This window comes from Brachionichthys hirsutus, chromosome 6, assembly GCF_040956055.1.
Source record: "Brachionichthys hirsutus isolate HB-005 chromosome 6, CSIRO-AGI_Bhir_v1, whole genome shotgun sequence".
NCBI classification, from domain to species: Eukaryota; Metazoa; Chordata; class Actinopteri; order Lophiiformes; family Brachionichthyidae; genus Brachionichthys; species Brachionichthys hirsutus.
The window spans coordinates 11,928,737-11,942,265 of record NC_090902.1 but is presented as its reverse complement, the minus strand read 5'-3'; the positions used below and the strand labels follow the sequence as shown (position 1 = coordinate 11,942,265).

Here is a 13,529-nt window from a genome sequence, read left to right as displayed (position 1 = left end):
GACGGTGAGACGCGCAAGGAAGGCGACGTGCGTTAAAAATATTAAAACAGCATTTAATCCTCGCGAGACTCGTGTTTTTTTTTTTTGCAACCGAATAACGGGAGGCAAGGCGCTGGGATTCCACTGAGATTATTTAGAAGTTACATTAAGATCTGTTGTTCAGACTGAGCGCCGCGGTCAGCGTGCCACGGCAGGGAACGGAGTCCCGCACGGCGGACAGATACGCAGCAAGTGGATTAAGGGAAAAGTCTGCGGCTACTTTATGGTCACCTTGGCCCCTGTCTGTAGAGCCCTGCGTCGACGACATGCTTTAATTTCCGTTTGGCTGCGCGTTAACGCCGGACTCTCATTGTTAAGGCGTCTCCTCGCCCTGAAAGTCTTGTTTTACTTGTTCCTCCAAGCAGCGCTCGACTTTCATCCGCGCCAAACTCCCTGAATATGGATTTTCGCTCAAGCGCGTCTAATTTGGAAGAAACGGCAAACTCTTTTGTGATCAATGAGCGGGGCCGCTCGGGGACATCGGACACCTGCGCGTGTCCGACGACAGCTGAGCTCAGCAAGGCAGTGTCCGTGTCCCTTGGCTTGGACGCGGCGCAGCCTTCCCCCACCAAAATGAACCCGTGCTCCTCCAGCGGCGCCTTTCCAGACTTTGAGCCCGCGGCGCCGGAGAGCAGCTCCCGGGGAGCGACGAAGTCAGGAGCCGCTCGGAACACGAACTCGGAAGGGAACGGGCGCAACCCGAGAGACGACGATCTCGAAGGGGTTGGCCACGAAGCGCAACAGGTGAGCTGCATGGATCTGCTCCGGTCGGGCGAAAAGGACAGCGCGCAAACGGTGACCCGCGGCCCGGTGATAGCGACGTACGTCAAGGAGTCAAACTTGTTTACGCACCCCGTGGCGGAGCTGGCTGCTGCGTCTTCCCAAGTGGCCGAGCTTTTAACTTTGAAGCCGTACCCGTCCTACGCCGCCAGCCCGAACCTCTACCGAGACGCCCCGGGCGTTTGGTGCGCGTACAACGGATCATCCGAGACACCGGACACGGTCGTGGCCGGCGGGCACGCGTTGCTGTGTAAATACTGTCATTACGGGCAAGCCTCTCGCGGATCCACAGGAGACTGCCAGTGTGCGTGGCACGGCAACGGCGAGCAGGCGCGTAAAGGCGCCACCCGAGCGGGCATGTCACAAGAGTACAACCAAATGGAAAGTTACCAAAGCAGCAACCCCCCCGGGAACGGCACCCTCTCCACGATAAAGACCGAGTCCTCTGTCTGGGCTGATTGCACGGACCGCAGTTTGAGGTAAATAATATTCACATTTATTTGTTTTTCACCGGATTTTGCATTTCTCCAAACCCTGCCAGGAGATTGTGATTATAAAAGATGTCCGATCATTCACCCAGGCCGAGTCGTTGGAATCAGGACGCATGCAGCCATAGAAACACGCACGCGTCAAGTGCGTGCTTGAGCGCATTTTATATTCTAAATGAGTTTTCTTGGCTTTGCCATCTTATTTCTAAAAGAGTATTATGAGCTGATGCATTATTTATTATGATTATGTTTTATCATATATCAATCCTGCAGGGCTCTGCACTTGTTTATTGATACTTCACGACTCTCTGTGAGAAAGCAGAAGTAAATCCATCCCTGTAAGCGTGGTTGTTTTGTGTCGTTAATTGCAGTCCCCTGCCGCCTGCTTGAATAATACACACTTGTTCTGCAGAGAAGCAGCTGGATATCTCTCTCCTTGGCTCACACGCTCCCCGCCTCGGCCTTGGCCCTCCGTGCAGCCCGACTGAATCAAAGTTCACCCCTCTCCTTCAAATATCCAGAGCTCTCTTTATTTTTTATTTTTTTATTGTTGCTGTGACTATAAGTATAGGCAAAATACAAGCGAACACGTCAGCAGCTACTGTAAACAGGAGCTACGGCACCTGGTTCGGCGCTCACAAGGAAAAGACAAGCTGAAAGTGTTAAGGATTGGCCTCTCTTATTTTATTCATGGTCTCTCTTGCGTTTCAGACGACTTAACTCTTTATTGTAATTTTATTGAAATGAGGAAGTTAGTGCTGCAAATGACAAAGCAGGCAGACCAATTCTTTTGAACCCTTTTTAAACAGACCATTAGCGCATGTTTATGTGTGTGCCTGTGTGTGTGTGTGTGTGTGTGTGTGTGTGTGTGTGCGTGTAGGCATGATGATTTGTTTCCTGGTGTGTACCTGTCAGACAGGAGAGTGTGCCAGGTGTGTGGCGACGATGCTTCTGGTTGTCACTATGGAGCAGTCACCTGTGGCAGTTGCAAAGTATTCTTCAAAAGGGCGGCTGCAGGTGGGTGCGACACGCGCACACGCACGCGCACACCATTACTCATCTCCTGATTTAATTTCTTACACCCACTCCCTCATTCGTGGAAGCAGGGCACAGTGACCTGACATTATGAGGTATTGTGAGTTATTTGTTAGCAGCAAACACCCACGTGTCGCTGCTATGAGCGGAATTAGAGGCATTGTTGGAGTCGCTCCATCATTTCCCCCAGAACCTCTGTGTGCCACAGGTAAGCAGAATCACCTGTGCGCCAGCCGGAACGACTGCACCATCGACAAGCTGCGGCGGAAAAACTGCGCCTCGTGTCGTTTGAAGCGTTGCTTCATGTCGGGAATGAGCCTGAAAGGTGAGGAAGCTAAAATAAGAGCTGAATCAGAGGCCGATATGGGGCGGAAAATATGCGTGGTGTGTGTTTTGGAAAGTCAGTGTGGTCAGGTACATGGCATATACGGGAGCAGGATGTAATAAGCAAATATTACAGCTTAAATACGGCGTAACTAATGTATTTGAGGAAAGAAGTTTGTTCGACTGATCCTTTGCCATATTTCTGTCCTGTAGTTTTAATGGTTGATTTGAGGAGAAACCTCTTGAAGTCCTTTTCACCCTCTGGTTTCGGAACGTGTCTCTGTGGATTCCAGGTCGCAGGCTGAAGGGAGCAGCGCAGGCCCGGAGTGGAGAGGAGGAGCAACCTGTGGCCCCCTGGACTTTTGGAGAGTGGGGCGAAAGGACCAGAAAGAACGACGCCCCCTGTGAGTCCACAAGTACAGCCTCCGTGCCTCAAAGTGAGGATTGGTGTCACAAAGCACGTGCATCACGCCACGTATGGTGACTTTGTTCTTTTTTTTTTGTTTATTCCGCCCGGTCTGTCTTTAACAGCATCTCAGGCCATGGTTCTCGGCATTCCTCCAACCCTGCGCTCCTGCCTCTCCCTGCTCAGCGTCTTGCAGACCATCGAGCCGGCTATGGTCAATGCCGGGCACGACCACGCAGAGCCAGACAGCCCGGCGTCCTTGCTCACCAGCCTCAATGAGCTGGGGGAACGACAGCTGGTAACCGTGGTGCGCTGGGCCAAGGCGATTCCAGGTAAAGCCATCTGGGCCAAGGTTACACGCTGCAGACGGGTCCGTGCTGCATGTAGGCGTCTCTGCTAAAGGCCGTTGAGCGTCTGCAGCGGCGGTCGTTGTTTTGGTTTTTTTTTTTTGTTTGTTTTTAATTATGTAATGCTCGCCCAGCAATTGGGACTCTGTGTGAAGCAAAACATGCCTCAAAAACGTAGTGAGGAAGGGAGTGGAAAAAAAAACGTGCGTGAGTCTGGAGCTAAGGATTCTTCTTCTGTGTTATTCCAACATCACATTAATGCAGACCAGCTATAAAGGAAAACACAGAATATCCGGTTACTCACCAGAAAAACGTCCACGGTAAAGCAACCAAACAGCCAGTTCATATATTGACCACTAGAGGGGGCTATATTCGTTATTTTAGCCAAATGCTGAGAATTGGCAGAATTATATTTCTATGGCCCCTGTGGTTCAAATGTGTGTTTTTTTTTATTGAGATTGATTTCATTCATATTTCCACAAGCAGCTGTGTGATGATCGGTGTTTTTCACAGGCTTCCGTGACCTTCATGTGGACGATCAGATGTCAGTGATTCAGTTGTCATGGATGGGGGTGATGGTCTTCGCATTGGGCTGGAGGTCTTACACCCTTACCAACAGCTCGATGCTCTATTTTGCCCCAGACCTGGTCTTCAACGAGTAAGTCCAGTAAAATGCTCTTTTTTGTGCGTGTGTGCGTGTGCGTGCGTGTGTGTGGAGTTCTACACTGAACTCACTTAAAGTCGGTCAAACCTTTACAGAGCATGGACACTTTATTTGCCAATCCTGAGTGAAAATCTAAATGCATAGCTGATATTAACAGCTGCAGACCGATCGCATCAGGATTTATTGAACTGCATCATTGCCAATCCGTTGTTCGACCGGCTGCGTTGCTTCGCTTCACACTTTGACAAGTTTGCTTTTGCGCTGAAACTTCTTTCGGCCCCTTTGGCTGCTGCAGTTTATCTCTTCCTTTCACCGTCTAAAAGCTTAGCATGGAGTGCGACAGAAATCGTTGTGCACGATAGACACATGAGGACCAAGTCCACCTCCCCTTATCAGGGAAAGGCCTTCAGTTTTGAAGGAGGGCGTTGCTCAGACTACTAAAACCAGCCAAAGGTCCTCGGAACCGCTTTTATTTGGCGGTCGTTTTATGCAACTTTAGCAAAACAGTTCTTCGTTCTGCATTCAACCTCTGTCACTCTATCACACCGCTCCTAAGCAGCATCGTAATGGATACGCCTCTCATTTTTCTCTGCCTCTCTGTCGTTCTTATTTCCGCCGTCCGTCTCGCTCATTTTTCTCACCTTCACTCCCTTTTCCTCTCTTCCCTTTTGCTCTTCCTCCTGCCACCACTAATTGCCTTCCACCTTTCCGTGTTCCTCCCTGACTGACCCCCCCCCTCTTCATTTCTCACATCTCTGTTTGTCGCATCATGAACTCCTTCTTCCTCCTCTCATGCTGTGTTGCGTTGTTTTTTCCTCCCACCCCCCCCCAACTGGCAGCGAGCGGATGCACGTGTCGAGTATGTATGAACACTGTGTGAGGATGAAGCTGCTCTCCCAAAGGTTCTGTATGCTGAAGGTCACCCAGGAGGAGTTCCTCTGCATGAAGGCCCTCGTTCTCTTCAGCATCAGTGAGTCATCTCCTTTCTGAAAACATATATATATATATATATATTTTAAAAACTGGAGCAAAATATGACCACAATAACGTGCAGCCACGCTCTAGAGAATCGGTGGGAACGATGGAGTTCTAGTTTTGCTCTGGCTTTGTGCTCACAGTGCCAATAGAGGGCCTGAAGAGCCAGAGATGTTTTGATGAACTACGGACCTCCTACATCAAGGAGCTGGACCGCTTGGCCAGCCATTGTGGGGAGACCACCCGGACTCAGAGGCTGTTTCAGCTCACACAGCTCCTGGACTCCCTCCAGTCGGTAATAGGCACAGTTCTGCTCACAACCTCTGTTAACTGTTATATGCATGTGATTTTAGTCAGCGTCACGGTGGCCACATGGCCAGGAGGATGTTCCAGTCTGATTCTAAACAGCAGGGACTTAATGTCAAATGCCGATTAAAAAAAAAAAAAGCAATGACTTCACAAGATATTTCATCATTCTCATTGTGGAGCCGCAGCAGGATCGAGTTTATCACTGTTCTCTAACGACACTCTGTAAGTGTGTGGCGAGAAAGAAGTTTAAAGTTTCGTGCTTTTCAAAGTGTGGCATCGATTTGTAAGTTATCATGCTTTTGGGCAGTGAGGCCTCATTTACACTGCAAAAGAATTCTCTTTGTATTTTCAAAGTGTTCTGTGTTCAGTGGTTGAGTACTTTTCTTAATCAGCACCACAGAAGAAGATCACAGCGATGCTTCAGAAAAATCTGCATCAGAGGAATGTCGCTGGAATTAACCGAGTCGGCAGCACAAACAAGTCCGGCAGCTTTTATTTTTTGGCAATAGTGTCATGGTTATGCTATTTTCCCCGGTAATGGGGCGTAACAATAGCAGGCTGTCCTTTATGTCTGTTGACATGACAAAGGCTGGGAGGAACCACAATAGGCATGCATGCCTCAGGGCGACGATGTCATTGTCTTTATGACACTGGTAGGATTAGCAGTAGAACACAGCAGGAAGATTGTGTTCCTCCTGCACCCCCCCCCCCCCCCCCCATGAATGTTGTGCTGGGAACATTCTAGATGCTCTTTTTCCTTCCTCTTTTGACTTTCCTGTTTTAGACAATGTGACATCCACGATTTTCAAAAGCTATTTCAAATCTGACTCTTCAGACCAAAATCCACTTCTGAGGGATTCTCTGAATATTTTGCTGCTATTATGGGATGTAGTTGATGAACTCCGTGTTGAGATGCGTTCTTGAATTGTTGCACCATTTTCCCACTAAAATGTTCTCAAAGTGACCTTAATGACGCGACTGTCACCAGTGGGCCTCTTTACCTGTGGAGTAAACCAATTCTTTTTTCTTTTTTTTTTTTTCTCAGTGCATTGCAGCTGTTTCGTCACAATTACATGAACACATCACACCCAGCTTGGGTAGTTACAGCATTAATTGACTAATTAACTTCATGAAGATTTTTGGATCATTTAATGACTGCATTCCTTCATTTAAAATTAATTTTTTTTAAAAATAAATCACAACTGTGATCTCTGTTCTGCTTGTTTCTTTGGAGAGGAGTCACTAGATTTTAGATAATGAAATGCAAGTTAAAGTAATACAATCTTTTTTGAAATATTTGTAATAATTGAAACATGTTTTTTTTTAGTGGTAAAAACTAAACTTTGCATAGTTAACTATATTTTAAGACAAATAATGCTTGAAGAACTCACCTGTGAGATACAAAGCATTATAAATGAGTTATAAATGTCTTTCTGCCGCCACACCATGGATTGTATTGACATTTGAACTTCTAATACTTAGTAGAAGACGATGTTTATTTTTAAAACTGGTTTCATTTTATCTTGGATTGTGTGATTTTTTGTGTGATATATATATATATATATGTATTTATATAGATAGATATATAGATAGATGCACACACGTGAAGCATAATTACACATTTATTTTACATGTATATTTTTACAAACATTTAGCGGCGTATATGTTGTTTTTCCTCATAATAATATTTGTGCAGATACACATTCTTGCTCATTGTGTAGGCTATAATGAAATATTTATTCTTGTAAAAGCAAACAACTCAGAAATATTTCCAGCTGCTTTTTCGAGAGCCGATTGGGTGTTGCTGTTTAGAATTACAACCACTAGAGGGCGGAAACAATCTACTTCCCAACCCCCGCAATATAACTTTTACAGCTGGTGAGAATAAACACACGTCAAAGTAAAACTCCTGACGTCAGTGATTTAGGTGTTGCCAGGGCTGTAAAGTTTCCTGCTGCAGCAATTCTTTCACTGTGGCTTTATCCTTAAAGGCTCGGCTGTCTGTGTCCTACTATCCTCCGAATGCCTTCTGAGCTGGAGGGCAGCCGGCGATTGTCCAACTGTTGATCGAGACTTGGAAGTTCAGACCCTTTAGCCTGTGGAGCTTAGAGTCCGTCTTTTCAAGTCACCCCTTGGAGCTCAAAGCGAGGATTCAATGTCCTTTCTTTTAATCGCCTCTCTTATCAAGTCTGTGTTGTTTTTAAAGATCGCAGGTGTCACCTGGCTCAGCCGCAATCCCACGTGTCATCTCTGCTTCTCCTCTCTCCCATTTCCTGTGCCCAGATTGTAAGGAAGTTGCACCAGTTCACCTACGACCTGTTCATCCAAGCTCAGTCCCTGCAAACGCGGGTCAATTTCCCAGAGATGATCTCCGAGATTGTGAGCGTCCACGTGCCCAAGATCCTGTCCGGCATGGTAAAGCCCATCCTTTTCCACAACACATCCTAGAGAGGAGCCTAGAGGTCGTTGCTTATGTCACTCGAGCTCCGGCGCAAAAGTTGTTGGGCCTTTTTCTGTCTTTCACAGCTTGAAATGGCCAAAGAAGGCTTCAAGGTTCAACGGCGTAAAGGACTCTTTGTTTCTAGGGTAATAAGAGGGAGAGAGCGGGGCATTAACTGTGAGGAGGGGGCATCAAAATAAGGGCATACAGCACATTCTTTTTGTCTTGTAATTGCATCTACTCTCTTGTTCTTATTGCCTGCTACCTGTATCACACACACACACACACACACACTGTTTCTGGAGCTGATTAAGATACCTTTTAGCATGCATCTCTCTGCACTTGGCGAGCAGCTGGCCATTTACGCAGCATGTAGAAATCATCACACCGATACAAAGGCACTGCCTGTCTTTGACACGTTTCCAGACTTTCATGTCACCGTAGCGCATCTGTACAGTAATGTTGACATTTTGGGTCGAGCTCGTTCCACAATGAATGTCATTGTGGAGCAGCTGAGATGAGCAGAGCTGTTGATTGACACTTAATAAATGGTTTTGGCACACATGCAGCGGAAAAACGTCTCCACGTAAAAGGCAGAACATTTTGTAACGCTGTTATGGCCGACCGGCCGTTTCAGACGTCGAGGAAACAAATTCGCCTTTAAACTGCAAGTGACTGCAAAGCCCCCCCCCCAAAAAAATGTATATTCATGAGTTGCTCGACTTCTAAAAGGTCACAGCCAAAAACAATGAAGAAAGCAATTGAGAGAAGAAGAAGAAAATAAAAATCCACCAACAAACAAGTAATACTGGAATGATTTATTTGTCAGTGAACACAATGGGCGACTTTTCTTGTTTTTATAGTGTCGAAAAATGAAGTCCGACATTTCCATTGTGCACTTTTCTACTGTTTCCTAAAGTGTTCTTTTTAAGTGCTTGTTGTGAATCATGTGTTCGCCGCTTCTTCCTTGACGTGTGTGCCGAACGCTAAGAGAGTCCAGTGATGAATCTGTTCAGTCGATGCAACGTTTAACGTGTAATAAAACGTGAGGAGTGAGTCTGCATCTGTTTTTTTTGCTGCTGAGGGCGAGGGATGCTCGCACACTGCTATAGCGGCACGCATCCCTTTTGATTGGCCTGCTAATATTAATACAGTGAAGTCATTGTGTGTTCTCCCCGTCTCGTTCGGTTTGAAATGCAGTCAAGTTGGCAGACAACAGCGATCGCACAAGAATGTTCTCATACCGCATTACTCAGCCCCGAAATCAATCCGCATCTCCACCCAGCCCAGGTGATGGATCGCAGCCAGAACGCACAGGAGTGCGCAGTAGTGCTTGTTAAAAGCGTGACTCTATCTCCATCTGTCGTCCCATCAGAGATAAAAAAAAAAAAAAAAAACCCGTCTTGCTGCTGTTTTAGTGCCACCTAGTGGCGGCGGGTTGCACCTGCGGCGTTAAACTGGGAATCTCGACGCTTTGTAAGGCAACATCTGTTCGATGCATTTGACATTTGCTTCGTAAACGTCATTGGACACGGTTAGAGTCACAAAAGGAGGGAGTTCACGGTAGTAAAGAAAGAAAAAGGGAGTAAATAGAGAACACATTTTAATCAGAGTTGTCATTCAGGATTAAAGTGTGACAACGGCTGATTAGAAAGAAAAGCTTCAGCTGATTGGAGTAGAAAAGTAGATATGTTGATGAAAGGTAGGACTCCCCCCCCCCCACACACACACACACACACACACAATATTTACAAATGCGTGAAAGGCCAATGAGACAATGACATGTAGCCGAGAGCTGGTTTATTTTTACACGGTGGATTTAAAAGGCCAAACTAAAAAGTGAGCATAACCTCGACCGCCGCGCGACACCCATTTCCTGAACGGCCTCTCTCAACGAGTATTTGTCCCTCTCCATAAATGAACTGGAGCTGAACAAAGTTGGGCTTGAAAGACACGCTGAAATATCGCTTATTTCTAAATTTACATGGCCATGCCCCTGTGGCTTTCCTTAAAAAAAAAAAAGAATGGCGTCTTGAGGTTTCCGATGGATCAGAAATGTGTGTGTTGATGTCGACATTTTGAACTCCCTGCATGTCTAACTCTTGCTGAAGAGGGATTTTTCTTTGGGCAAACGACGACCGCAGAGAAGCACAAAACACGAACAACAAAAGTTCAGACTGTTTCCTTGGGCTGACCTGCGTGGAAAAAAAATCAAACGAGGGAGCAACTTTCAAGGGGTCACCCTGGAGGTGAGAGGATTACCCCCAACCTGAACTGGAAGAGAGGAAGAGGAGCCAAAGATAACGCCGGCTCTCGCAATACAAATGAGGTTGGCACGAGTCCGACGCTTCTTTGAAAGACCTCCCGTAAAACACCATCAGTAATGTCTTCAACACCAGGTTGCCACAACTAACGGCTACAGTGACCGGAAAACAATTAGAGCGAGGAGGCGGTAAGATGACCCCCGTCTGAATGGGCCGTTCTGCGGCCTATCTAATGTGGGGGGTGATTCCTACCCAAGCACCAGTCCATTAACAACCAATTAACTTCCTATTAATATTTTACCAGACAGGGCCTCTCATCCTGACATGTTTTAAGGAGCTTTTCCCAGGAGTGTTTGAACATGAGCAGCTTTTAGCGCAGCATAAAGAGGCCTGTGTAATGGGCTGCAGGAGGAGGAGTGGCAACCTGATAGCACTGAGAGCAGAGGAGGCGAGAGAGGAGAGGAGACAGACTTCTGCAGCTGGTCTGGCCCCGCGCCGGGCCAAGCCCCGACCCGGCATAAAACACAGAGGGACTAGCGACGCTGGGAAATCCACGATTTTACGGCTGTGACACCAGATCACACATAAACAACAACCCCGCGGAGCAGAATTCCGTTTCAGAGGTGTGACTGGACACGACGTGCCACGCACCCCCCCCCCGAATTCATCCTACATTAAAGTCTTAAAACAAGACTGAGCCACATTTGCTCCTGAGGCTGCCCGGAGCTTTGTGTTGCGTAAGGCTTTCTGGACAATAATGCCTGTTTAGGAAAGTCCCCCGCCCGGAGACCAAAAGGGAGAGAGGGAGGCAGAAAGAAATAGAAGGAGGCCATTATGACTGCAGCCTGAGGCTACTCCCAACGGATAAGGCATTTGTCTTCACTTGAAAATATGATTTATTTTTCCAGCAGTCAGAAGGTTTATGTTTGTCACCACACACTGAATGGACTTTTGGAAATAGCATTAGAAAGCAGGGATGGAAAAAAAAAAGAGGGTGGGGGGGGGGGACTTTTGGAAACGGCATCAGAGAGCCGACGTTTAAAAAAGAAAAGGCTTTTCTCAAAGACTTCCCTTCTATGGTTACCTTGTTTGAGATCACTTTCAGTCTTCATTAACTTTAGTTAATCATACTGAAGCTCACGTCCAATTTATCTTCAGGAGTATGTGTGTGTTGATGATTAAGAGAAAGAGGGAATGTGGGAAGGGGGGGGCGGCGGGAAAGATGTGGTTGTATCAGGTTCCCTCCACTGGGTGTAGATGTGGTCTTAGATTTCTCTGTAGGCTGCTGATTAACTCTGCGTGTGTGTGTTTGTGTGTGTGTGTGTGTGTGTGTGTGTGATGTGAGTGCACTGAGGAGGAGAGGAACTTCAGCTTTAATTTCCCCCAGCTCCAGATATTACACCCCCGCGCTCTCTCTGTTTTTATTGGAACAGAGACCAAAAAAAACAACACACCAAGTGTTTATGATGCATTAAAACACAATGGGGAATTCAAGTGTGGTGTTATAAATCCATACGTTTGTTTTTGTCTCTGAAGCAGATTTAATTTGTTTATCGAGGATTTCGCTTTGTGTTTTACGGAGACTGACGATGGTAACGAATCATGTTTGCCACTCTGATGCGGAAGAAAAGAGGCTGTCGAGAAAATGACGGCGGCGAAATAGACCGGGAATCGATGCGGGACATTAGGGGAGAAATTGCAGAGGGGACACATGGGAGGTGGGAGGAGTCGTGGAATTCTGGGTTCAAGGCTTCAAGCACAGACGGAAGGAATTACTGTGCATTTACACCTAATGACCATTTTAACAAACGAATTTGTGAGGAGACCACGTTACATTCTATTAACCCACTTTGGTTGTCAGTGAACTGTTAATGATGAACAAAGGGAGAGCCACGCCGCTCTCTTGGACAACGCACCTCTAATTATTCTCTGGAAAGTGCTGACAGCATTTATACCTGGAGACACATTAGCTGGCTCTAATTAGAGTGAATTCCTGCTTTTTGCCTCAACAATCCAACAAGCGATTAGCGCTTGGCTCTTTCTGCGTTCCTTGTGCTCCTCTACGTCTCCCTCTCCTCTGGGTTTTCAGTCTTGATCACCGCCTGTGCTTCTTCCTCACTCATTTCTTCTCTGCACTCAATTTGCTTCCTCTCACTCACCCGCCTCTCTCCTTCCTTCCCCTCCCTCCTTTTTTTTTTTTTTTTTTTTTGCAGCACCAGCAATAGCGTGCCGCTAGCTGTGACAGTGTCTGCCCAGGCTGCAGCCATCTCCCAAGTTCATTATATCACTGTGTCCGTGCCTCCCCCCCCCCCCCCCGCGGCCCCTCGTGGTTCCTGTGTCCAAGTCAAACGCAATGTGACAGCGCCGCCACAGCCCTCATTTGCAGCCATCACAGAACAGATTCCCTCTTCCAAGGCTCCCGTCTGCAGCTTGATGGATGGCACCCCATCTTTTTTTGTTGTTGTCCTGCACATGCATGCAAGTGTTGTTATTTCGTGTGTGCTTGTGCAACTGCGGATTTGCTCATCTGTCTGTGTGTGTGTGTGTGTGTGTGTGTGTGTCTAAGTTGGAATGGCGATGTTCCCTCTGTCAGGAGTGATCCCTTTTACAATGCGTTAGAATATTACAGAGCTTTGTTTCCACTCTCTCCACCAGCTGTTCTTCTATTTAATCCACTCTGTGTACATTACTCTGATTTTCTGCCTGTTCTTCCAGTGCGACATTGGGTTTTAAGAGCATAGCTCAAGTAAGGCCTTACATTTCTGTGGCACGTTTATAGGCGCGCCCTTGGGGCGAGCTACATCTTTAGCTCGGGAAACGCTGTAGCACATTTCAGCTGCTACATACACACACACACACACACTTTCTATCTGTTTTCTGCCATCCTCCAAATATTATACTTGTAGCCTGCGGCATCAGTTCTATGTCATTCTGGGAAGGTCAAAACAGACGCATGCACAAACGTCCACAGCGGGCGCGCGTACACACGCTCTCATAGATTTCATATATCTCTATCTGACCACAGCGGATCAGATTGTTTTACGGGAAATCGTGTCACGGGTCAAATGATTGAATTATTAATGGGAGAGTGGTGCAATAACAATCGGCTCATGTCTATTGTGATTCCAACGTGATATTTACAGCGCCCTCTCAGCCTAACTTGATCTTACCGTGTTACAGCCCAAATCCAATAATGTCTGCTCTGCAAAAGAATGCCCCCCCCGAACAAACTCTCCTCTGTTGTTTCCTCAGTTGAACTCCATCTTTACTCTGTAGCGCCATATCGACTGCTGTGCCACATTTTCAAGGGCAAGGCAATACATTTTCATCAAATGCAGACTAGGTGAAGTAATTCTCAATCATAGGACTCTTTCACAAAGCAATGGCCTATGAAAAGTGTGTGTGTGTGTGTGTGTGTGTGTTTCTGATCATACTTGCGTGTCCTCTACAGTGTGTGT

At 46.8% G+C, this 13,529-nt stretch overlaps 1 protein-coding gene across 1 annotated transcript; it reads left to right on the top strand.

Annotated features, from left to right (window-relative positions):
• The first annotated feature begins 438 nt into the window (after positions 1-438).
• Positions 439-8,858, top strand: LOC137894833 (progesterone receptor-like). The gene is made up of 9 exons (XM_068740305.1): positions 439-1,298; positions 2,188-2,324; positions 2,551-2,667; positions 2,960-3,070; positions 3,198-3,404; positions 3,933-4,077; positions 4,923-5,053; positions 5,202-5,353; positions 7,651-8,858. The coding sequence occupies exons 1-9, from the start codon at positions 439-441 to the stop codon at positions 7,813-7,815; spliced, it is 2,025 nt and encodes a 674-aa protein (XP_068596406.1). The 3' UTR covers positions 7,816-8,858.
• The last annotated feature ends 4,671 nt before the right edge of the window (positions 8,859-13,529 follow it).

Coding starts and splice junctions, on each gene's coding strand:
- LOC137894833 (XM_068740305.1), top strand. CDS start 439: ATGGATTTTCGCTCAAGCGCGTCTAATTTGGAAGAAACGGCAAACTCT. Junction 2,668..2,959: donor GTCGGGAATGAGCCTGAAAG/GTGAGGAAGCTA, acceptor TGTGGATTCCAG/GTCGCAGGCTGAAGGGAGCA. Junction 3,405..3,932: donor CTGGGCCAAGGCGATTCCAG/GTAAAGCCATCT, acceptor TGTTTTTCACAG/GCTTCCGTGACCTTCATGTG.